This window comes from Schistocerca nitens, chromosome 12 (assembly GCF_023898315.1).
Source record: "Schistocerca nitens isolate TAMUIC-IGC-003100 chromosome 12, iqSchNite1.1, whole genome shotgun sequence".
Lineage (NCBI taxonomy): Eukaryota > Metazoa > Arthropoda > Insecta > Orthoptera > Acrididae > Schistocerca > Schistocerca nitens.
The window spans coordinates 111,927,382-111,951,024 of record NC_064625.1 but is presented as its reverse complement, the minus strand read 5'-3'; the positions used below and the strand labels follow the sequence as shown (position 1 = coordinate 111,951,024).

At 40.4% G+C, this 23,643-nt stretch overlaps 1 protein-coding gene across 2 annotated transcripts in view; it reads left to right on the top strand.

Annotated features, from left to right (window-relative positions):
• Nucleotides 1-23,122, top strand: part of LOC126215172 (uncharacterized) — a 36,554-nt gene extending 13,432 nt beyond the window's left edge. The window contains exons 5-7 of one of the 2 annotated variants that reach the window (XM_049941839.1): nucleotides 1,494-1,675; nucleotides 4,433-4,509; nucleotides 19,024-23,122. In XM_049941839.1, the coding sequence (XP_049797796.1) occupies nucleotides 1,494-1,675; nucleotides 4,433-4,509; nucleotides 19,024-19,217 (453 nt within the window). In that variant the 3' untranslated portion in view covers nucleotides 19,218-23,122. Of the gene's footprint in view, nucleotides 1-1,493; nucleotides 1,676-4,432; nucleotides 4,510-8,881; nucleotides 9,373-19,023 lie in introns of those variants that run through there. The other variant, XM_049941840.1, reaches the window with a different exon arrangement.
• The last annotated feature ends 521 nt before the right edge of the window (nucleotides 23,123-23,643 follow it).

The following is a 23,643-nucleotide window of genomic DNA, read 5'->3' as shown; positions in this document are numbered from 1 at the left end:
CCTTAAATTCCCACCTTTTTGCAGTTTCTTCAGTTTTAATCTACAGTTCATAACCAATAGATTGTGGTCAGAGTCCACATCTGCTCCTGGAAATGTCTTACAATTTAAAACCTGGTTCCTAAATCTCTGTCTTACCATTATATAATCTATCTGATACCTTCTAGTATCTCCAGGATTCTTCCATGTATACAACCTTCTTTCATGATTCTTGAACCAAGTGTTAGCTATGATTAAGTTATGCTCTGAGCAAAATTCTATCAGGCGGCTTCCTCTTTCATGTCTTAGCCCCAATCCATATTCACGTACTACGTTTCCTTCTCTTCCTTTTCCTACGGTCGAATTCCAGTCACCCATGACTATTAAATTTTCGTCTCCCTTCACTACCTGAATAATTTCTTTTATCTCATCATACATTTCTTCAATTTCTTCGCCATCTGCAGAGCTAGTTGGCATATAAATTTGTAATACTGTAGTAGGTGTGGGCTTCGTATATATCTTGGCCACAATAATGCGTTCACTATGCTGTTTGTAGTAGCTTACCCGCATTCCTATTTTCCTATTCATTATTAAACCTACTCCTGCATTACCCCTATTTGATTTGGTGTATATAACCCTGTAATCACCTGACCAAAAGTCTTGTTCCTCCTGCCACCGAACTTCACTAATTCCCACTCTATCTAACTTCAACCTATTCATTTCCCTTTTTAAATTTTCAAACCTACCTGCCCGATTAAGGGATCTGACATTCCATGCTCCGATCCGTAGCACGCCAGTCTTCTTTCTCCTGATAACGACGTCCTCTTGAGTAGTCCCCGCCCGGAAATCTGAATGGGGGACTATTTTACCTCCGGAATATTTTACCCAAGAGGATGCCATCATCATTTAACCATACAGTGAAGCTGCATGCCCTCGGGAAAAATTACGGCTGTAGTTTCCCCTTGTTTTCAGCTGTTCGCAGTACCAGCACAGCAAGGCCGTTTTGGAAAGTGTTGCAAGGCCAGATCAGTCAATCATCCAGACTATACATAGTATACATAATATACACAACACATAGTGCATTATAACTGTGATGACAATGGTTCATTCTAGCAAGCCAGTGTTATGATTGCACAAACTAGAATATGAAATCTGCCACAAATAAATAGTCATAGTGCAGCTTCTTAGTGGTAATAGCTTCTGTTTTTCAAGTAACTGAAGGTTTTTCAAGTTACCTGTACAAAATATAATTTGTCTTCACTTAAAACTTACAGGTTGATAGGCCATGGTCGATGTATAAAACCCTCCCCTGACGTTTCGTCTCAGATTGCGGGAGACATCTTGCGAGGTAAAGTGGCTTTAGCTCAGAGAATGTCTCCCACAGTTGGAGACAAAATGTTGGGGGAGAGTTTTATGCATTAACCACGGCTTACCAGCCCAGAAGTTTTAAGTGAAGTCAGTACCGGCCGTGAAAGCCTACATTGTATAATATAATTCATGTTTTGACATTTTTGCAGCCAACGTGCCGTCTCATTTACCTGTACCTGCAAAGCCCGACATCAGGTGTGAAACACAGATCACTGTTGGACACAGCATTATTTCCTCCTGAGACTGACGTGATTAAAGAGTTGCAAAGGATACGAGAGGAGGTACGAGCAACTCGGAACCGTAGAGCGAAAGAAGCTGCAGCTGGCAGAAGGTGAATAAAATGTTCATGCAGGGGATATCTGAGTGTATTTGACTACAGTTGTAATGTCGTTGTTTCTGAGTTTAATGCCACTCCTGTTGTGTGAGTCAGATTTCTCATATCTAATGATTGAAATGGAATTCTGAAGCTGGGAAGATTGGTCAAATGAATTTCTTCTTATCAGGTTACCCTTCATTCAGAGGCTGTTGCACGCAGTGACCGTTATTTTGATTTGTAAATATTAGATTTCAGCTATCAGTCGTCCTTTGGAATATTTATTGGCTGATGCCTGTTTGTGTGGCTTTGTACACAATTCATGAACTGTGTACAAAGCCAGACAAACAGGCATTACATGCATTGACCAAAAAAGGATAGTGCATTGAGAATGGCTAGTTGCTAGTCGAAATCTAGATCTGCCAATAAATATTCCAAAGGACGACTGATAACTGAAATCTATTATGTACAAATTTCTTTTTTAGTTGTGTAATTTTCTCCTTTCCCACTTGTACTAACCTATTTTGTCATCCACCTTCCATCATGAGAGTCTCACTCTGTTTATCTCAGTAATTATATTCAGTCTTTGTTGTAACTTACCTACTAACAGATCTCTGTAACATTTTGGACTATAATAGTTTTTTTAAAGACAAATTGCATTAAATGACTCCTTTTCATGTGTGTGTTAGTAATGAAAAAATATAATCTCTCAAGTTTTCTTGGCGTGATTGATTAATGGTGAGCTTCCAGTTGTTCTGCCAAGTTGGTATTTCCATTTCATGAACAATATTTTGACAAGTGCCCCCTTCGCACTAGCTGCAGTTCTTACTTCCCCTTGGCAATAGACAGTGTTGTCGTAGTAGCAGGAATTCACTTATTTAAATATTCCTCCTTCAGTTGTTGTTTAGAGCAATATTGGATGTGTCAGTACACATTTACAATTAGAGTTACAGTTTGAGCACACACTTCATTTTACAGTAGGCTTACATATACATATATTTATAATAATGAAAAACAGCAGTGGAAATTTGTGAATGGAATAGCTTGTAAAATTGGGGAAAGGCAGACACTCGCATGTAGTGGACTGATGTGTGGTGTATAGACAGGCACAACAGAAACAGGTATTCATACTAGCTTTCGAGCACTTGCTCTTTCTCTAACAAAAGTACACACATTCACACACGCAACCAGATACACACCCAAATACACACTCTTGGGGCTACGGCAAGACAGACTATTGAATACTTTTATTCAGAGGAGTTGCCTGCACAGATGGATGTGGGGCAGTGGTGTACGGAAGGACATGCCAGGCAAGGTGTGTGTAGTGGTATAGTGTGGCAGGTCTTTTGACAGATAATTCAGCTGCTGCACAACAATATGAAAGGGGTTTAGAGGGTAAGGCATGTAAGGGAGACAGAGGGGAGGAAAGGAGAGGAAGGTGAAAAGGGAGACAGGGAGGGAAGGGAGAAAGGGTGACAGGTGGGAAAGGGAGAGGGGAATTAAGGTGAGGCACTGGGAAACAGTTTAGCAGACATTTAGGTCAGGGGGATTGCAATATTGCTGAAGAGAAAATTATCACCTGCATAGCGAAGCAGCTGTTGATGTCATATGTGTTGTGATGTGCTACATGTTCAGCTAGTGGATGGTCAAATTTGCAGTTTGCCACGGTTTAGCAATGGTCATTCATGCTACACAGTTAGTTACTTGTCGGGCCCATATAGAATCCTGTACAGTAATTGCAACATAGCTAATTCATAACACAGCTGCTTTCACGCACGGTCCTGCCTTACGTTTGGTAGGAGATAGTGGGTTGCTGAAGAGGCAGGTCTTGCGTCTGAGTCGACCACATGGGCATGACCCGTGGGGTGCAGGATTGGAAAGCTGGCAATAGTTGGGTTTGCCAGTTCAAAAGTTACAAAGTTGACATCACTGGAGTTCATTTTTGTGCCACATCCACCATATTTACCGGAACTCACTCCATACCATTATTCTTTATTCGCTAACAGGAAGGATGGTTCAAGGTAAGAAATTTGGCAACAACAGAGAATTGCTGGGAGCTGCCCACAGCTGCATGTTTAATATCCAAAACAGCAGTCCTGTGATGCAGTAATGAACTTACCAGAACAGCTGGAGCTGTCTATTGATGTTTGGGAGAGGGGAGGGGGCGAATATATTGAGAGATCTCAACTACATTGACACATGTCCGGTAATAAATAAAGTACAAAAAAACACTATTGTAAATCATTTCTGGATGCCTCTTGACACTCCTCAATGGCATCTACATAACTGAAGGAATGAATGAGAATCATTATCAAAGAGCTTAAAATACTATTTAAATAAACTTAAATCTATTGTTAGTTGAAGTCTCAAATCAAGACAAGATTAATTTTAATTAATGTAATTTTGCTATCTTGGTCACTATTCTCTCTCTCTCTCTCTCTCTCTCTCACTCACTCACTCACTCAATACACCTTACGTGTTTGGTCACAGCCATCATCCAAATCACATCTAGAAAACTTGATACACTGTATCTGGTCACTTCATGGACACTTGTACCGTGGCTGTATGTGTATGTGAACTGACGTGATAGTGTATTGAGTTTTTTAAATATGATTCTTATGATGGTTGTGCCCAAAACATGGAAGGTGCATTAAAAAATATACGTATAATAGCGATCAAGACAAACCATTACATTGCCTAGTGATAATGATCATTGACTTGTAAGGTAGTTTTATGTTATTTGCAGTAATTTTAATAGTAATTATGTAATTGCAGGTCAGAACACCACAGTGGCTCAGTGACAGCATGTGATATCAACAGGCGAGGACTGAAACTCTACCAGACAATTAAATGTAAGTGTCAATCAACAATAGTAATTTATTACTTTGTGATTAGGCTCCACTAACATCAAGCTTTTAAGCAGAATGCTTCAAGCAATTTACGGCTGCTTAGATCACCAACATAATGTTGCACAAACTTTCATGTTCCATGCGAGTTTTGGATTGATGACGAATGATGTTGACTCTGCACCTCAATTTTTCAGCTGGCAACCGAGCAACTTTTAGGTGAATTTTGTAACTGGAGATTATTGATGCATGTCACTATGTTTTTAAACGAGTGATTGGCACAGCTGTGCATCCACATACATTGGAGTTGCATTATGACCCTCCATTGAATTTTGTTACCTCTGCAGAATTATGCTGTATCTGAATGATGCTGGCATATGTATGATGCAGTTACTGAATGCACATGCTCTGATAAATTGCTTGCCCAGAGTTAATACTTGGCAGTCAAATTGATCAAATTAAAAGTCACTTAATGTGGCACTGATCATACACTTTCATCTTTGCAGAGAAATCAAGAGATTCGTCATATCCTATCGAAACATATTTCCACAGATAACTTAATAACTGAAATCCAAATGGTCTAATTGTAGTAGAATAATCCTAGCAATATACCGTAGTTTACTGGGCTTCAAAAGGCCAATTCAGGTTTTGTCATACAGATGCAGTATCCTGCAGATTGCAGTTTTCTACAGACACACATCGCCCATTAGCAAGCCAAGAGGAGGTGAGGTCTATGTAGGTGGATGAAAAATGACTTTCATGCAACAGCTCCATCGGAATTCTTCTAAATGTTAGTAACTGCTTCACCTTTTCAAATGCCTTTTTCCCATATGTGTCCACCTCCTTATTTCTTATATACAGTACCCATTCCATGTCATTAAGCTTCCCAGGTACATACAGTATTTTATTTGTTCTATCTAATTACCAAGTAAGACTGTGTTAACTGTAGCTTTCTTATTGCTTGTTCTCATAACTTTTGTCTTTCCTATAGCATATTTATCTTCATTCTTACTTTTTCCTTCCTCCAATACTCTTCAACATCTGCTGTTGCTTCTCTTCAGATTCTGCTGGCACTGCTTGATTGTCAACATATTTTATAATCTTTATCTTTTCTTCTCCAGTTATAATGCCTCTTGCGTCATCTAAGGCCTTGCATCTCAATTTGTCTCCATATATGTTGAACAGCTTCAGTGACAATGGGCATCCCTTACATCCCTTCCAATGCTCATATCTTCAGTCTCTTTTCTGTACTCTCAGTATTTGCTTTGTCTACATCTCCATTAACTTTCAATCTTTCCAGCCCATACCAAGTGACTGTATTTAAAGTCGTGCCCTAGTTGAAATAAAATATACACCTACTTCTTCATTTTTATTATCCATTCTCTGATCATCCTCAGGCAACCCATAGCATCTCTTGTTTCTTTGCACTTCCTGAACCAAAACTTGCCTTCCCCAGTATTTTCCTCAATTTTTCTTTTCAGTTCATCTTAATATCATTGTCGTTGCAGCCTCTGTAACATGACAGTTGAAACTAATTGTCCTTTAATCTTTGCATTCTTTCATGTTTCACCATTTGTGTAGAAGTAGGTTGTTGCAGACAATTCCTACGCAGTGTATGTCCCGGCCAAGTAGGTCTTAGAGGCCAAATTCCTGTCTCATAAATTCTGTTTATGACCTCAGTCAATCTGGCTATTGAATTTATACTTAAGGCTTGCAGTGCCTCAGGTGGTATTCTATCATAGTCTCATGCCAGATCTTACTAAAGCTGGGCAAATCTGGTCAGGTGAATATCCATTTTCTTTCACACTTCATTGTGAGACAGTCCCTAAGCTGCACGACAGGTGCCTGGTGCACCAGAATTCTAAAAGTGGCCATAATTTGTAAAGGGTGGTGGAGCTACACATCTGCAAATACAGTTCTGTATATGTGGGCTTAGGTTAAACAGTACAAGACATCACGAATTCCTGGGCTTAGAGTGAAACCAATGTTCAATTGAAGAAACTGTCGGGCGGTTTACTGAGTCGACACATCACCCTTTGGGAAAAGGAAGCGAGGTCTTTCATTGCCAAGTTTGGGGTATAGTAAGAATAGTGGAACATCTTGTTGACTCCTAACTGCACCAATTCCAGCACACAAACAAGCTATTAATTTTTGTCATGTCAACAGCTTTTCCTCCATAATTTCTTGTCCATTTACATTTAGCCCTTCATAAAAGTGAGATGTAAAATAAAAAATCGAAGGGCTAATACTAAAGTTTTACCAGGTGTATCGGTATGAAATGAGCGTTTTTTTTGTGAAAGTGAAACACTTATTTTGTATTGAAAAGTAAAAACATTGTATTCAAAGTACTGACCATTGATTTCTATACATTTTGACCACCTTTCTGGCAATTTGTGGACACCACGCCAATAGAAATGTTGGTCTTTTGAAGCAAACCAATCAGCCACCCAATTTTCGACTTCTTCGTAGGAATCGAAGTGTTCCTCAGCCAACGCGTCTCCCATTGATGAAAACAAATGGTAGTTGGAAGGGGCCAAGTCTGGTGAATACGGCGGGTGGGGTAGCAGCTCCCAGCCAAGTGTTTTGATTGTATCCTGAACCAGTTTTGCTTTGAGTGCAGGTGCATTGTTGAGTAAAAAAATTTCTTTGCATGTCTTCCGGCCCATTCTGGTCTTTTTTCGATCAATGCATAGTTCAAATTGATCATTTGTTGTCTGTAGCGATTAGTATTCAGTTTCACTGGGGTTTAAAAGCTCATGATACACCACACCTTGCCCGCATCTCGTGGTCGTGCGGTAGCGTTCTCGCTTCCCACGCCCGGGTTCCCGGGTTCGATTCCCGGCGGGGTCAGGGATTTTCTCTGCCTCGTGATGGCTGGGTGTTGTGTGCTGTCCTTAGGTTAGTTAGGTTTAAGTAGTTGTAAGTTCTAGGGGACTGATGACCATAGCTGTTAAGTCCCATAGTGCTCAGAGCCATTTACACCACACCTTTCTGATCCCACCAAACACAGAGCACTGTCTTCTTGCCAAATCGATCTGGTTTTGCAGTCGATGTTGATGGTTGTCCCGGATTAATCCATGATTTTTCCCGTTTAGGATTCTTAAAATAAATCCATTTTTCATCGCCAGTAACAATTCGATGCAAAATTGATTTTCTTTCATGACTTTGAAACAAAATTTGACAAATGTTTTTTCGGTTTTCCATCTGTCTTTCATTCAATTCATGTGGCACCCATTTTCCACACTTTTTGATCTTTTCCATAGCGTTCAAATGGTCAGAAATTGTTTGTTGTGCAACATTTAGCATTGCTGCAATTTTCTTCTGACTCTAAGTATCATCTTCATCCAATATTGCTTGCAATTCGGCGTCTTCGAACTTTCTTGGTGGTCTCCACGTTCTTCATTTCTTACATCAAATTCATTATTTCTGAACTGCTGAAACCATCTTTTGCATGTTGCTTCTGATAGAGCATGATCACCTCAACAAGCATTTGATGCAACTCTGCAGCACTTTTTTTCAAATGAAAACAAAAAATTAATGCTTTCCGCAAATCATCACTTTCTGGTACAAAATTCGACATTGTTAACACGATGAAAACGTATGATGATGTTTGTTCCATGACTTGATGTATACTAAATATCTCTGACAGATGTCATACCAACCAAACAAAAAAAATTAAGGCTCGTTCACAACAAATGTTCCCTATCGACACATTTGTATCTTAATGCTCATTTCATACCGGTACACCTGGTAATTATCACCATGAGAAAAAAAAAAAAACAGGGTAAGGTTAAGTTCTGTGTTCTGGCCCTAGAAGGACCACGGCGCCCGACTGCCCTGTGTGTCATTCCCTGCCAGTGCTCTCTCCAGCAGCAGTACAGTGAGGTATGTGGTTAGCGCGCTGCTCTCCTGGTCATTGTTGGGTTTCTTGACCTTGGAACAACTACTAATCAGTCGAGTGGCTCCTCAGTTGGCCTCATAAGGCTGAGTGCGTTCTGTACCATTCTCCCACTGACGAAAACTCTCTGGCAGTACCGGTTATGAAGAATGAAATGGTAGTGCTTGTTTCTATGAAGAAGTGGGAATCACGAGAGAAGCCCTCACGGGACTCGGAACTCTTTCGGAGTAGGTGCGTGGGAGCAAGGGGTCCAGAGCCATGGCAGGTATTCATCTTTTTCTGTGCTGTTATTTTTCTCTCTCGTTATATATTTTCTCTGACTTTCTCTGACAGATTTCCTGTTGACAACGTAGCTCACTCTTAGGATGTCGATTCTGGCTCCTTCCACTTTGTTCCTTAATTTTACAACACATATTTTGGTTATCTTGCGTTCAGTCCCCGGATCTCGGTTTGATATCCACCTTTTCAAATTTTTTACAGATTGTGCGAGCCATGTGGAGAAGATTGCCCACTATCTAACGTGATAGCCAGTCAGTGTGGAGGTCGTCAGGTACCTGTGGATTGGTGACCGCCAGACCACGCAGGGGTCACACTGTCGAGGCTCGAACTGTCATCTCCCTGCGCTTATTGAGGAATAGGTGCCCGTCCGTTTGGCGGCGCCTGGACCCAGGGCACTGGCTATCGTGCCAGGTGGCCTTTACCTTGGCAGGTGGCAGATGTGGAGAACAACACACGTTCAAAGTAGGGCGCCATCATGGTGGATATGTGGCATCACAGGACAACTGGCAGCTGTGAGGCTCCAGCAATCTTTCCAGTATGGACAACAGTTTAGTGCTGATTGTTTCTACACTTGGATTGTTTCCTCCTTGGCTATGTCAGGAGGGGAACACAAATTCGAGGGATTTGCACCCAAACAGATAGAAGGTCTTCTCTCTCTACTAAACCAATCTTCTATTGAAAGTGTTTTTGGTGATCTCCCTTCTCTTATCAAATAGCAAAGTGGTTCCATCTTAATTAAGGTGCCAAATCCTACTCAGTCTTAGGCATTAATCTCTTGTAAACAACTTGGTGGTGTATCTGCTACCATCACACCACCACAAGAACCTCAACACGGTAAAAAGATTAATTTTTCATCGGGAACTGATGCTGCTGACAGATGAAGAACTTGGAAAACATTTGCGGATGTGAGGAATCCATTTTGTACATCGAGAGCCACCGGACAATGAGGTAGACACTGCTGCATATCTCTTCATTTTACAGGGGAATCTGATTCTAGAAGAGGTCAATTGTGTTACTGCTGCAATATGACACCATATTTTAAAAGTAAGCACTTCGGGCAAATGTCTTCTGTGTTCAAATACAACCTGATTTGTGGAGAATGTGGCTGACCACATCATGAAAATTCTCCATGTGTGCTACAAACTGTCTGTCAACTGTGGAGATAACCACCCTCCCCAACTCCGAAGTGTGTTAACCCATTTGAGGAACATAAAATCCGGGATCTGAAAGAGAGAGATCATCTCTCTTATTTTGAAGTTTGGAAAAAATACGATCATTTGCATCCAGTCACAGTGATATTGACCTTTGCCACTGCTGTGACCAGGTCATCAGCAGTACCTCACGTATTTACTCGCTCCACTTCGACACGCTATGTTCGCACAAATAAACTTAACTGTGGGGGCAATAGGCCCTCGCCTCTGTCATCTCCTCCAGCGCCACCTTTGGGAACTGCTCCCTGCACCTCGCTGTAGAAGCAGCTTCCTCCTGTGGCATCTACTAGCGACAGGGCTTCGGCTTTGGAACGCTCTCACTGCAAATCCACAAAGCGGAGGCCTGACACCAGTCACTGACTGAAGGAGCCGTGGACTGTGGATCCGAGGCATGTTCACTCTTCCCATGTTCCTATACCTACAGTGAGTAAGCCCTCACAGGAATTTTGCCCATCAGAAGTTGTTAAAGAGAATAAGAAGAAATCTTAGGAGTAGGCTACTGCAGTGACGCTGGAAGCGCCTGACCCCTTACGCCATCCACACCTGTAAACATTGATCATAGTGCATGACCCGCCCTCCTGGCCCCTTCACACCTAACCAGGTCTCCTTCAGTGGGCTGATCCAATGGAACTATAGTTGATATAACTGTTACCTGCTAGAACTACTGATTTGTTCTTGTTCTGCAATCTGTGTTGCTCTCCAAGAAGCACACTTCATTGATGACCATTCCCCAACTCTTTGAGGCTACCGTGCAGTCTGTTGGGACCATACTGGTCCCAAGAGAACATGAAGAGGGTTCTGTACATGGGTTTGCACAGGTGTCATCAATAAGTGGATTCCTCTCTGTATCACATTGGAAGCTATAGTAGTGTCAGTGCAAGTGACGATCAAGATCACCATTTGTAATGCACATTTACATCAAAGCAGGACATTTACTTACCTTCAGATAACCACTTTAACCTAATAACCTCCCCCCCCCTTTCCCTCCTACTATGGGATTATGGGATTTCTGTGTGCACACCCCCTATAAGGTATTACCAAGTTGCCTAGTAGGGGTCCTTCTAATGGACCAGCTTCTTGTGTGTCTCCTCAATTAAGAGATTCCTACCAAATTCAGTGCCACCCATGGGGATACATTTTTGGCAGTCAACCTTACATTCTCTTCCTTGAGTCTCGCCACTTCACTACAGTTTGTGCTACACGATAATCTTTGACAGTGACCACTTTCCGATGATCCTGTCCCTCTCTTGTCACTGTCCAGTGGACCATTTATCAGGTTGGGCTCTTAGAAGAGCCAACTGTCAGTTATGTGCCTCTTCTGTCGTATCACTGCCTCGCTGTCATATTTCATCAATGAGATGGTGGGAGGCATCTCTGACATGATTGCCTGTGCCTGTGCTGTGGGAACTGGTAGTCCCCTTCATACAGAGTCCTCACCTGCTGACAGATGCCATAGTAGACTGAAGATATTCCAACGGATATCCAGGATCATTGAAGGTTCCTGCAACTTGTCAAGTGAGACCCTTCACAGACCATCCTCCTCACCTTTAAGCAGCTTTGTGCAAAGGCTAACTATCCAGTTAAACACAGTAAGAAGGAATGATGGTAGTTCTGCATCTCCTCCTTGGGAACATACACATTTTCATGCCGGGTATAAGCCTAACTCCATAGTCTTCTGGGCCACCAGAGATCAACAGCTGTTCTGCACTTCTTCTGTCAGGGTAATATTTGTACTGATTCTCAAGTTCTTGCTGGACGCCTTGCTACCCACTTTGTGGCAGTGTGTGCATCGTCTCCTTACCCAGCTATGGTTTGAAAGCGTAAATGACAATTGAAGACATCTCTCTATCCTTTAGTCTCCGGCAGGTCAAATTATCTAATGAACAATAATCTTCATTGAGACTGGGTACACAATTGTGATGTATTATTTAAATGATTTAATCCTATAACGCACAATTTGGGTGAGGAGGGTGAGGTGTGGGAGGCTAGGGGTGGAGGAAGATGATGTGCTGGTGTGAGAGTGGGCAGGTGTGTGGTGGGGCACTACACCTGTACCTGTTAGGTACAGAACTGATTGGCTGTGTTGGGGGGGGAAGAGGAGAGGCGAAGACATAGAGGAGGGGAAATGATTAGTAGGTGCGTTGGTGGAATAGGAGGCATGGATAGTGCTGGAGTGGGAGGGGTGGGTGAGAAGGTTGAGGCGAAGGGGGTTGTGAGAATGAAAGATATGTTGTAGGGAGAGTTCCACCTGCACAGTTCAGATGTGCTGATGTCAGTAGAAAGGACACAGATGGCACGGGTTTGAACCAGTTATTGAAGTGAAGTACATCGTGTTGAGCTGCATGTGCAGCATCTGGGTGCTCCAGCTGTCTCTTGTCCACCGTTTGACAGTAGCCACTTGTTTGGACAAACAGGTTGTTATTTGTCGTGCCCATGTAGAAAGCAGCATGGTGGTTGCAGCACTGTTTGTAGATCACATGATTGCTTTCACAGATAGCACTGCTACTGATGGGATAGAAGATATCTGTGACAGGCCTGGAGTAGGTGGTGGTGGTGGTGGTGGTGGTGGTGGTGGTGGTGGTGGTGGGAGGATGTATGGGACAGGTATTGCATCTAGGTCTATTACAGGGATACGAGCTTTGAGGCAAGGGGTTGGGAGAGGGGACTACCTTGAGGGTCTCCAGTTGTCAGATATGTCTACTTACAAACCCTGCTACAGCAAACCCATTCCTGAAATCCAGCAGTAACTCCAGTCACTCCTAAAATCATTAAGTCTATCCTCCACACTTCTACATTCTTCCTAAATTTCATAAACCCAACCACACAGGACGCCCTTTTGGGGCCAGTTACTGTGCCCCACTGAGAGAATATCTGCTGTCATAGATCAGCCCCTTCAGCCTATTACCAGTAAAAGACATCATCTGTTTCCTCCAGCGACTCTCCTCAGTAGCTGTTCCTTTACTACACGGTGTCTTGCTCATCACTGTCAGTGCCGCCTCCCTGTACAGTAACATCCCTGTTGCCCATGACCTTGTCACTATTGAACACCACCTATCCCAACACCTGACAAACACTGGACCTTCAACCTCCGCCTTAGTCGCCATGACCAACTATATGCTCAGCCACAGTTACTGCTCCTTTGAAGGCATCACCTACAAGCAAACCCGGTGTATGGCAATGGGCACCCGCATAGCATCATCCTGTGCGAATATACTCATGGGCCATTTAAAGGAATCCTTTCTAACCACCCAAAATCCCATCCCTCTCACCTGGATCAGATTCATTGATGACATCTTCATGATCTTGTTCGAGGGTGAGGACACCCTATCCACATTCCTCCAGAACCTCAACACCTTCTCCCCATTTGCTTCACTTGATCCTCCTCAACCCAACAAGCCCCTTTCCCCGATGTTGACATCCACCTCAGGATGGCTTCATCCAGACCAGCCAACCACTGACAGTATCTCTACTCCTCCCATCAGCAACTACTACAGTCCATTTACAGGCATCTCGTACACCGTTAAAGGCAGGCCTACCTGTAAAAGCAGTCATGTTATCTACAAACTAAACAGCAACCACTGTGCTGCTTTCTATGTGAGCAAGGCAAATAAAAACCCATCTGTCCGCATGAATGGCCACCAACAAACTGTGGACAAGAGACAGCTGGATCACCCAATTACTGAACGTGCTGCCCAACACATTGTGCTGCCCAAACTCTTTGCCTCTGTATATGTCTGCTTGTGTCTGTATGTGTGTGTGGATGGATATGTCTCCTTTTTTCCCCCTAAGGTAAGTCTTTCCGCTCCCGGGATTGGAATGACTCCTTACCCTCTCCCTTAAAACCCAAATCCTTTCGTCTTTCCCTCTCCTTCCCTCTTTCCTGATGAGGCAACCGTTGGTTGCGAAAGCTAGAATTTTGTGTGTATGTTTGTGTTTGTTTGTGTGTCTGTCGACGTGCCAGCGCTTTCGTTTGGTAAGTCACATCATCTTTGTTTTCATACAAGCAAGCACACTGCACACCACAAACAACTGCTGTCCCCTGTCACTCCAGCCACACTACAGTCTTGCTCGAGGTAGTGTGTGTGTGTGTGTGTGTGTGTGTGTGTGTGTGTGTGTGTGTGTAACTTTTGATCGTGCCTGTCTGCAACTCGATGTGTCATCTTTACAGAGAGTAGCAGTCTATCCTTGTCATAATATTGTTGATATTCCAACCTGGACTATCCTGTTCATAATAGTGTTGTTATCCATCCTGGGCTTTCCATTGTTTAGTACTTACTTTACCATGTTTATAACTACATTTTCCTATCGAAAATGTTTTAAAAAATAATTTGTTATTTTTAGGTTTCAGCGATGCAAGTTGATTACAAATGGCAATGATGAATCAAACTTTGTGAAACATTTAGCATGGCGTATATGAGCAGTTTGCTTATTTTTACAGTGACAGGCAACATACACAGTATAAGCAAATTATAAAAAAATAATAATGTCAAAGAATTTGAAATTACTGTTGACAGATAAAGATTGTTGTTATTATTATTATTATCATTATCATTATCATTATTATTATTATTATTATTATTATTATTATTACCAAATTCTCCCAATAAATGGAAGATGTTAAAAAAAAACCTCAGTCAGCTTTTCTTTAGGTTCTTATTGTTGTTCCTGTAGGCTTTCATCTTTTACGAGAAGGCTTGTTCACGTTCTTCCAACCGCTTTGGTCTGTAGTGTATGTGTTTTGGATGCTCTAATTAACTTCCCATTTGCCTACTTCATGTCTGAAGGTCTCTCTTTCTAAAATGTCGGTTGGTCTTACATTTGCATTTTTTAGGTCCTTGTTCTTTTTAGGTTTCAGCGATGCAAGTTGATTACAAATAGCAATGATGAATCAAACTTCGTGAAACATTTAGCATGGCGTATATGAGCAGTTTGCGATTTAGTCGAGTCGAGTTGTTGAGGTCTTGTGTGACGTTACATAGTGTATTATCCTTTTTCTCAGTCACTTTTCTGGTAGTCAGTTTAGATGACCAAAGAGTTACATTTGCCTTTTCTTAATACCAGTTTTAATGTCTGTCTGTTGTTTGGAGTGATTGTAGCCCATAACCATCTTGAGTATGTCTTGATCCTAAAATTTTCCTAATGATCGTTCTGCCTTTTTTTTTTTTTTTCTCTCTCTCTCTCTCTGAAAGTTCGTTTTTTCTGTTAAGCATCAGTGTTTCACATGTGTAGAGGACTGTTGGTTTTGTAATTGTATTGTAGAGCCAAATGTTTTTCTGTCTTGATGTGGATTTTTTTGTTGTAGTGATTTTGGCCTAACCCTGATGCTTTTTTTGATGTAATTTTACTGGGAGATTTTTCAAGGCTTGTCAGTTTGATGAATTCTCCAGTGTATTTAAAGTATGGGAACCTGTTGATTTTACCTTTTTTATCATGCTCGCGATTTGTCTCTGAACGTAAGAATGAGATTTGTAACCCTACTTTTTATGCACAATCTTTAGGTACCTCGAGCTGTTTGACAGCTGTCTGTTCACCCTCTGTAAGTATCATCAGGTCACCCACAAATGTGAGGTATGGTATGCAGAAGCCATTTTAGCGAAAGCCCAGTAGGATTGGCTCCCAAAACCCAAGTTTCATGGGTTCTTCCTCCATTCTTCCATAATGTTTTCTAGGACAATGTTGAACAGAAAAGGAGAGAGTCCATCTCCTTTTGTCACTACTGTTTTGTTGTAAAAGGTTCTGAGATTTCCACATAAATTTTACTTTAGATTTTGTTTCAGTCAGGTTTTTGTCTGAGGGCTCGCATTCTGAGTATAGTTTTGAGGTTAAAAATTTGTTCTGGGTATGATCTGTAATGTCTGAAGCGTGCTTGATATTCTGCTAATCTTGGTTCTAATTGCTTTTGTGCTCTATTCAACTTGATAAGTCAAGAAACTCTTTGCCTTTACATATGTGTGCTTGTGTCTGTATATGTTCGGATGGATATGTGTGTGCGAGTGTATACCTGTCCCATTTTCCCCCTAAGGTAAGTCTCTCCGCTCCCGGGATTGGAATGACTCCTTACTCTCTCCCTTAAAACCCACATCCTTTCGTCTTTCCCTCTCCTTCCCTCTTTCCTGATGAAGCAACCATGGGTTGCGAAAGCTGGAGTTTTGTGTGTGTGTGTGTGTGTGTGTTTGTGTTTCTTAGTGTCTCTGTCAACATACCAACGCTTTCGTTTGGTAAGTTACATTATCTTTGTTTTTAAATATATCTAAAAAGAAAGATGATGAGACTTACCAAACAAAAGCGCTGGCAGGTCGATAGACACACAAACAAACACAAATATACACACAAAATTCAAGCTTTCGCAACAAACTGTTGCCTCATCAGGAAAGAGGGAAGGAGAGGGAAAGACGAAAGGATGTGGGTTTTAAGGGAGAGGGTAAGGAGTCATTCCAATCCCGGGAGCGGAAAGACTTACCTTAGGGGGAAAAAAGGACAGGTATACACTCGCGCACACACACACACACACATATCCATCCACACATACAGACACAAGCAGACATATTTAAATATGTCTGCTTGTGTCTGTATGTGTGGATGGATATGTGTGTGTGTGTGTGTGTGTGTGCGAGTGTATACCTGTCCTTTTTTCCCCCTAAGGTAAGTCTTTCCACTCCCGGGATTGGAATGACTCCTTACCCTCTCCCTTAAAACCCACATCCTTTCGTCTTTCCCTCTCCTTCCCTCTTTCCTGATGAGGCAACAGTTTGTTGCGAAAGCTTGAATTTTGTGTGTATATTTGTGTTTGTTTGTGTGTCTATCGACCTGCCAGCGCTTTTGTTTGGTAAGTCTCATCATCTTTCTTTTTAGATATATTTTTTTCCACGTGGAATGTTTCCCTCTGTTATATTCATATCTTTGTTTTTAGATATATATGATAAGTCAAGACAACATGATAATATTTTGTAGGTAACTGGTAAGAGAGAGATCCCTCTGTAGTTGTTTATATATGATTTGTGGCCTTTTTTTATGTAGTGGATGGATTAGAGAAATCTTCCAATCATCAAGGATTTTTTTCGGTTTGCCAAATGTTCTGGAATATTTGTGTACTTTCTTTGAGTTAGTTTGATCATAAATTTTTCACGAGTTCAGTTACATTTCTGTCCTCCCCTGATCTCTCCCTCTCCCTCTCTCTCTCTCTCTCTCTCTCTCTCTCTCTCTCTAAGTTTCTTGAAGTATGAGTAAACTACTTATTATGTTGGTGGGGATGAACTTCCTGTTTCTTTTGTGATTTCTGGATGTAATTTCGGGACTCTCTCTTTGGGTTCTGGACAGTTTAAAAGCTGTGAAAAATATGGCTTGTTCCTGGCAGGTTTTTTTTTTTTTATTTTTCAAGGCTAATTTATCACCTTGTTTCTGACAGCAGAGATTCTGCTTTCTATGATTTGGTTACAAAGATCTTGTAGAAATCACATGTGTTGTAAGTTTTGAAGTTGTCTTAAATTGACTGAAGTAGGTCAGTGACATATTTTCATTTATGTTGTCTTAAAATCTCTGATGTTTGTTTGCTAACTTTGAGGAATTTCTTCTATGTTTCTTCCGATCTGTTGAAATTGTAATTTTGAAATGCCTTTTTTCTTTCTTCTAGTGCGCTCTCAACATTCTTGAGTCCTGCAAGAGTGTTTTGGTTTATATGAAGAAGGATCAGATCTTTCATTGTTTGGCTGAGTTTAGTTTGAATTTCTGCCAGTCTTCTGTAGGTTATTCTCCCGACTTTTATGTTATTGTAGAGTCTTCAGTTTTGTGCAGATAAAATTATTGATTCACAGATTGTTGTTTTTTTGTGTGTGTGTGTGTGTGTGTGTGTGTGTGTGTGGCGGGGCGGGGGGGCGGCTTGAATTTAATTTTGCTTCTTATTAAATAATGATCTGAATCAATGTTTGCACCCCCTGCGTACTTGCAAATCATGAACTCCTTCTTGTAGTTGTATGACATTGCCACATGGTCAATCTGAAATTATCCATATCTTTTTTTCCAAAGTGAGGTTGGTGCAATTTTTAGTTTGTTTTGTTGACATAACTCAGTTAAACTGTCATGTGTGATTCTTATTGGTGAATTGGTGTGGAGTATAGTCTCCCACTGTCCTCTTGTATTTGTTTTCCCTGCCAGTTTGGGCACTAAAATCACAGAGTAGAATTTCACATCATCTTTTGGAATTTTGGCCCTCTCTGTTTCTCTAGTTTCACTGTCCCCTTTAATTGGTGCATGCATGTTAATAAAAGTGTAATATGCGTTTGTGTGTTTAATTCTTAAGGTCATAAGTCAGTTGCTGATGGGTTTCACATCTCATACTGAATCCAAAATTTTTTGTTTACAATGAGCCAAATAGTGCCGCTCCTTTGCCAGTTTTCTTGTTTGTTCCATTTTTGAAGATGTTGTGATTATTGTAGTCTATTGTTCCTGAATCTGTGAAGCATCTTTCTCGAAAGACGAGAATTTGGATTTCATGTTTCATGAGTTCTGTTGTGAGATTGCGTAGTTCTCTTGCACGATTGAGTGCCTGAATGTTGAGAGTGCCAATATAAGTGTGCGCTTTTCGTTTAAGTTTACCAGAGCACTCCAACTTGATCTCTTGTACAAGTCCAAGCTCTTCAGAATCCAAATGCTTGATTGCCACATCAATGTGGGTGGATTGTCCACCTGAGGTAATTCTGTCTTTACTTGTATGAGTCATGTTTGTCTGTCATCAATTTTTTGGCTTTTGCTAGTGGTGTACAACCAGGGATTGTGAGTTCCTCGAGCACGTTTACAGCCACACCTCGTAGTTAATGGATGCAGACCATACGGCCAGCTGCTCAAAGTCAGGTGCAGCATGGGTTTTGGTTGTTGTTTTGGTCCATGGGTGGTATTTTATTTCTACCTACCCTGCATATCTGTCGGGCATTCGCATATCCACCACTTGGGGACATGCCAGATGGGGGTTGACAAAACTCACAGTTGTTGTTGTTGTTGTTGTTGATAGATGAGAAATTTATGTTTTCTGCTTTTTCTGTAGACTAACTTCCTTCTCTCTGCTGTTGTTGTTTTTAATTCACTTTATTTATAGTCCATTTTGCTGCGAAAACATTTCTTCACCTCTTGTGCTTGCAGGTGTGATGGCGGTGAAGCGCCGCCTGAAGCGGCAGAGGGAGATGCAGCAAGCACTTGCAGAAGATGAGTCCTCGGAGTCTCCCACCACCACATCACCAGCTGAAAGCTCTCCTGCCGAAAGCTCTCCTGCAACCTCCACTCCAGACACGCCACTATCACCTGATTTCCCTGTTTCTGATGAAACTGATGCCTGAATCTCTCTTCAATTTGTGGAATATGTTATTACTAGTTTCAAGATTGTTTTCTACACTTACACTTTTATTGTTCCTATCAATAAGCAATAGACAGGTGAGAACTAGGAGCTGAAACAGGGGAGAGAGCAAAAAGGCTCAGTTCATACTGACAGTTTATAAAAGTGAAGCAGTTGCAGGACAAATTCAAGATCTTATTAAGGTAACAGAGATGCTGTAGAATGACATGCATTAGAAATTTTGTAAGTCTGTCAGTTGTGAAGCTCAAGCAGATCTTTTATAACATGTGCTTCTCAAGTGTCAGCACGCATAGTTACAGAATATTTTGCACATGTGTTGAAACTTCCCTTTTCTTTTGTGAATTGATGATGCATTTCTTGACTTGAAAAAACTCTTCAGTCACATAGCAAATTATGATCATTTCTGGGGGTGTGTTCTTGCTATGGACACTTTGCTTTCATCTTCCCTTCAGAAAAAAATAAATTAAATATTTTAATTAGTATAACATTTACAATGTTGTAATTTTCCACTTGCTTTAAAATGCTGATGTTAAGGGTGTTCCACCAGCCATTAAAATCTTATTTTGAAGAACAACAAAAACTTATAGCGTTAATCTACAGTTGTCAGTCGGTAATAATGAATTTGAAGAACATTACTTCCACAAGTGTGTTCTTTTAAAAGTAGTACTTTATTATGTACTACTGTCTAGTTTGCAGTGTTTCTCATTCTCAAATGTGTCTACAAACATATCTACCACATACCAGATTGAAATGTTAGTCAGAATATAAAAACCTCTATGACTGCATTGGTAGTTGAACAATAATTGCTGTATGACATGTATTTCGTTCATAATCTTTTGGAATAAAATGAGAAACAGTGCTAGACGAAATTTAAACATCAAATAACATGTTTGAAACATGGAACATAGAAAACTGTTTCCTGAAATTCCCCTCTGGTCAGTATAACATACAGGTTGCATTTTATGTAGTTATCGTGAGAGAACTGGGTTAGAATAAATAAAAACAAAAACTATAGGCTATATCTGAAATGGATTACCTTTATGGAATAATGATCTTAAGAAGGGAGTGGAGGAAGACAGATAAGCAGTTTAATCACAGAAAACAAATAACAAGGCCAGAAGGTTAACTAAAGCCATAACTTTCAAACAAAGGTATAATGTAGTTTTGAAAGCCAAGGGATGAAATCTGGCAGAAATTAAAGGATCCCCACCACCCATTTAAGCATTATTTCGTGATGTGTTGATGCAATACAGGTTAACTTCCCAGAAAGAAACTACATTAATGCACAGATTAGATTGGCGATTGTATTGTAGATTGTAAACAGGTCCAAGCAATTTGGTGCAGTCTAATGCACTTGTCTTCATTTTGGAGGAATAAGGTTTCTATTCTCATTTGATGATCCAAGTTAACCTTCCAGTGGTTTTCCTAAATTGATTAATAAGAATGCTGTATTTGTCAGTAGGAGAAGGATGAGTCTGATTTTTCTTTCCCATCTTTGTACCCTTTTCTGATTTAAACTGATGCTGCATCTCTAAACACCATATCAGTGAGGTGCTAGTCTTACTTCACTGCAAATTCCAGAATACAAATTATGAGCTGCAGCCAGTTATAGATAAGAAATGTAACTCCAGAAGTATTTTACAGTGAGCTAACAGGGATGGAAATATATAGAAAAAGGCATACATTAAATTTTTATGTGCATGAATAGCAGCCAGCTGTGCTGCATCCCATGGTCTACTGGACCTGATCGCAGAGGTATTTTTAGTTCTTCATCACCCCCCACCCCCAAGTCTTTTCCTTTTCATTGTCATGCCCTGGGGGCACCAAATTAGATGGAAAAAACATTTGCTCCCATCCTAATTGATGGAACCATTTTATCATTTCCAGAAAGTAATGTAGGACAAAAATGTTCTACTGTTCTGTGTTTTCTTAGCTTTTCCATAATTTTTCAGTTTCTGAAACTACTAAAAGCAGATAGTTCTTCTTGGTGTAATTTCTAATCTTTGTTTTGAATATCATGTTCTTTAGATAAGATTGAGGCTGTCTGAAGTTACATAATTTAGAAATTATGGTAGGTAGTGTTTTCTTTTATTCATATCTATGAGGGTAAGTCATGAGTATCTACAGTCAATTTTTATAATTTATTACAACAAGAGTACAAAATGTTTATTGATATCATTTTTCAACAGTCATCATCCTGCTTTTCAGTGCACTTAGTCCATCATTGCACAAGCTTTGTGATACCCTCTGAAAAAAAGGTATTTGATTGCACAATAAGCCATGTATGCACTGTTTCTTTTGCCTGTTTACTGGAACTGAATCGGTGGCCACTTAAAGCATCTTTAAGCGGACCATTCATTTCAGAAATGTTTCATCTTCATTAGCATGATGGTGCCGACAGATTTTCATGTAGTTACACTTGTGCTCTTTATAGAGTTTTTTTTAACACATCTCGCACCGATTTTGTGACAGTTGGGCTCATTATGTACGATTTTGTGTGCTATAACTAATCTGTATATGGTTTGCCACATGATGAGCAGTCATTTGATGGGCTGATTCAATATTGGCTAACTTGTGGCTGTAGCTGGACAACTCGCTCTTTCTTCATCCTTCACACTCATCCAACCACTTTCAAGCAAATCATTGTCCCCATCTTATGCTGACAATCTTCTACGAATTTCCACTGCTGATACACCTTCAGACCACAAAAAACGGACAGAACGCTGTTCTTCTACGGTGCAAACAGAGCAGCACAGACTTTTTTATATTTCAACAGTACAAAGCAGATGATGTAATGATGCTGCAACCTACCACAGGTGAAGACGATGGTGCAGTGTAGTGGCTGGTGAGCACACAAAGCCATAGAGGCAGCCTAAAGATAATTGGAGCAGAAGTGCAGATACTTACTGACTTAGTTTCATAGTTCAGCAAATAAAACTAAGTACTGCATACTGTGTGACACCAGTACTGATATTTTGACACACTGGACAGTTATGAAATTAAAGCTAATGTTTACATACAAGGTTCATACTAATAGTACGTGTACCATTGAATAATTAATGCTGCTACTGTAAGTTTGTCCATGTAAAACAGTATTTGTGGTTTGAAAAAACAAAGATAGTAAAATGCCACATGTCAGTAGCCTTTAGTATATGTGTTGTATGGCAACACATGATTTTATGTCAATTATCTGACTTAATCTGCAGCCGAAATCTTAGATTCCTACAAAAATTTTGTTCAGTTTTCTCCCTTTGCTTGATTACTTGATGATGAGAAGTGATAGGGTACATTTTCATATCCTATTCCCTCCCTCTTATGCAACAACTGTAATAAAGAAAATGGTTTGTTGTTCTTATAGTTGAATTTCAGTGAAAACTGGTACCATATTGGAGAGGAGAAATTCTTGTTATTTGTTGAACAGAAAGCAACAGGGTTTGTGGCACAGCAGGAGTGGGAGGGAGGATAATAGTCGGCATCTTGTCTCTTGCATATCAAGTGTGTATCTATAAGGGTTTCAAAGTAAAGTAAAGATTGAAACCAGTTAAGGACCTTTTGCAACATGTACATATCTTAAGCACACTTTTTTGTGCAAATTCAAGGGGTTCATATTTTCTTGTACTTAATGTTGTTGGTATGTGTGAAATTTTTAAACAGAAATAAATGTTAATAATACGCTTATCTGTGATATCAGGACTGTTGCAATGTATCGCATAAACATACATAAAGCTTTGCGGCAAGTTGTGCAGATCTATGTATATATCTATTTATTTGCTAAGAACATTGAATTGTTCTTTCAGAGACTTAACAGATGTTTGTGATTTAAAATATGTATGACTCTTTGTTCTATTTATTTTTGTTGCTGTGAAAATAAATGTTAGCCTAAATGACTTTACCTGGAAATACAGTGTATTTCAATATTTAGATTATAATAAATACCATCTCATGTGTAGGTTACATCAGCACATGCATTGCAAAACATTTTGCGTTGAACCACAACCTTCTTACCAATTCCACTATAACCTCCCACTACTTACTGTTCTTGTTCAGCAGTTGCACTTGCGTTGTAGGTAAATGAACATCACATTGTGCAATTGTTTTCTAACCTGTGACAGTATATACCTCTGTTCCCTGCACAGAGCTCAAGATAAGTGGCTGTTGGATTTTAAAATTACTGATGTCTCCCACATCCACTGTGATTTATTCAGCACTTGGTGTTTAATGGAAAGAGTATTCAGGAAGTAAGTTCTATTTGAAATTTGATGTATTGCAATTGAATGCAGTTACACCAGTGTTGGGCCTCTTATTGCACTACTGCTAGATTGTTAATAGTAAATTACACTGTCACCCTGCAGTGCAGTGAAACTATTGTCTTTGGCCCTGTATTGTCTAGGAGATTGGTTGCATCCACT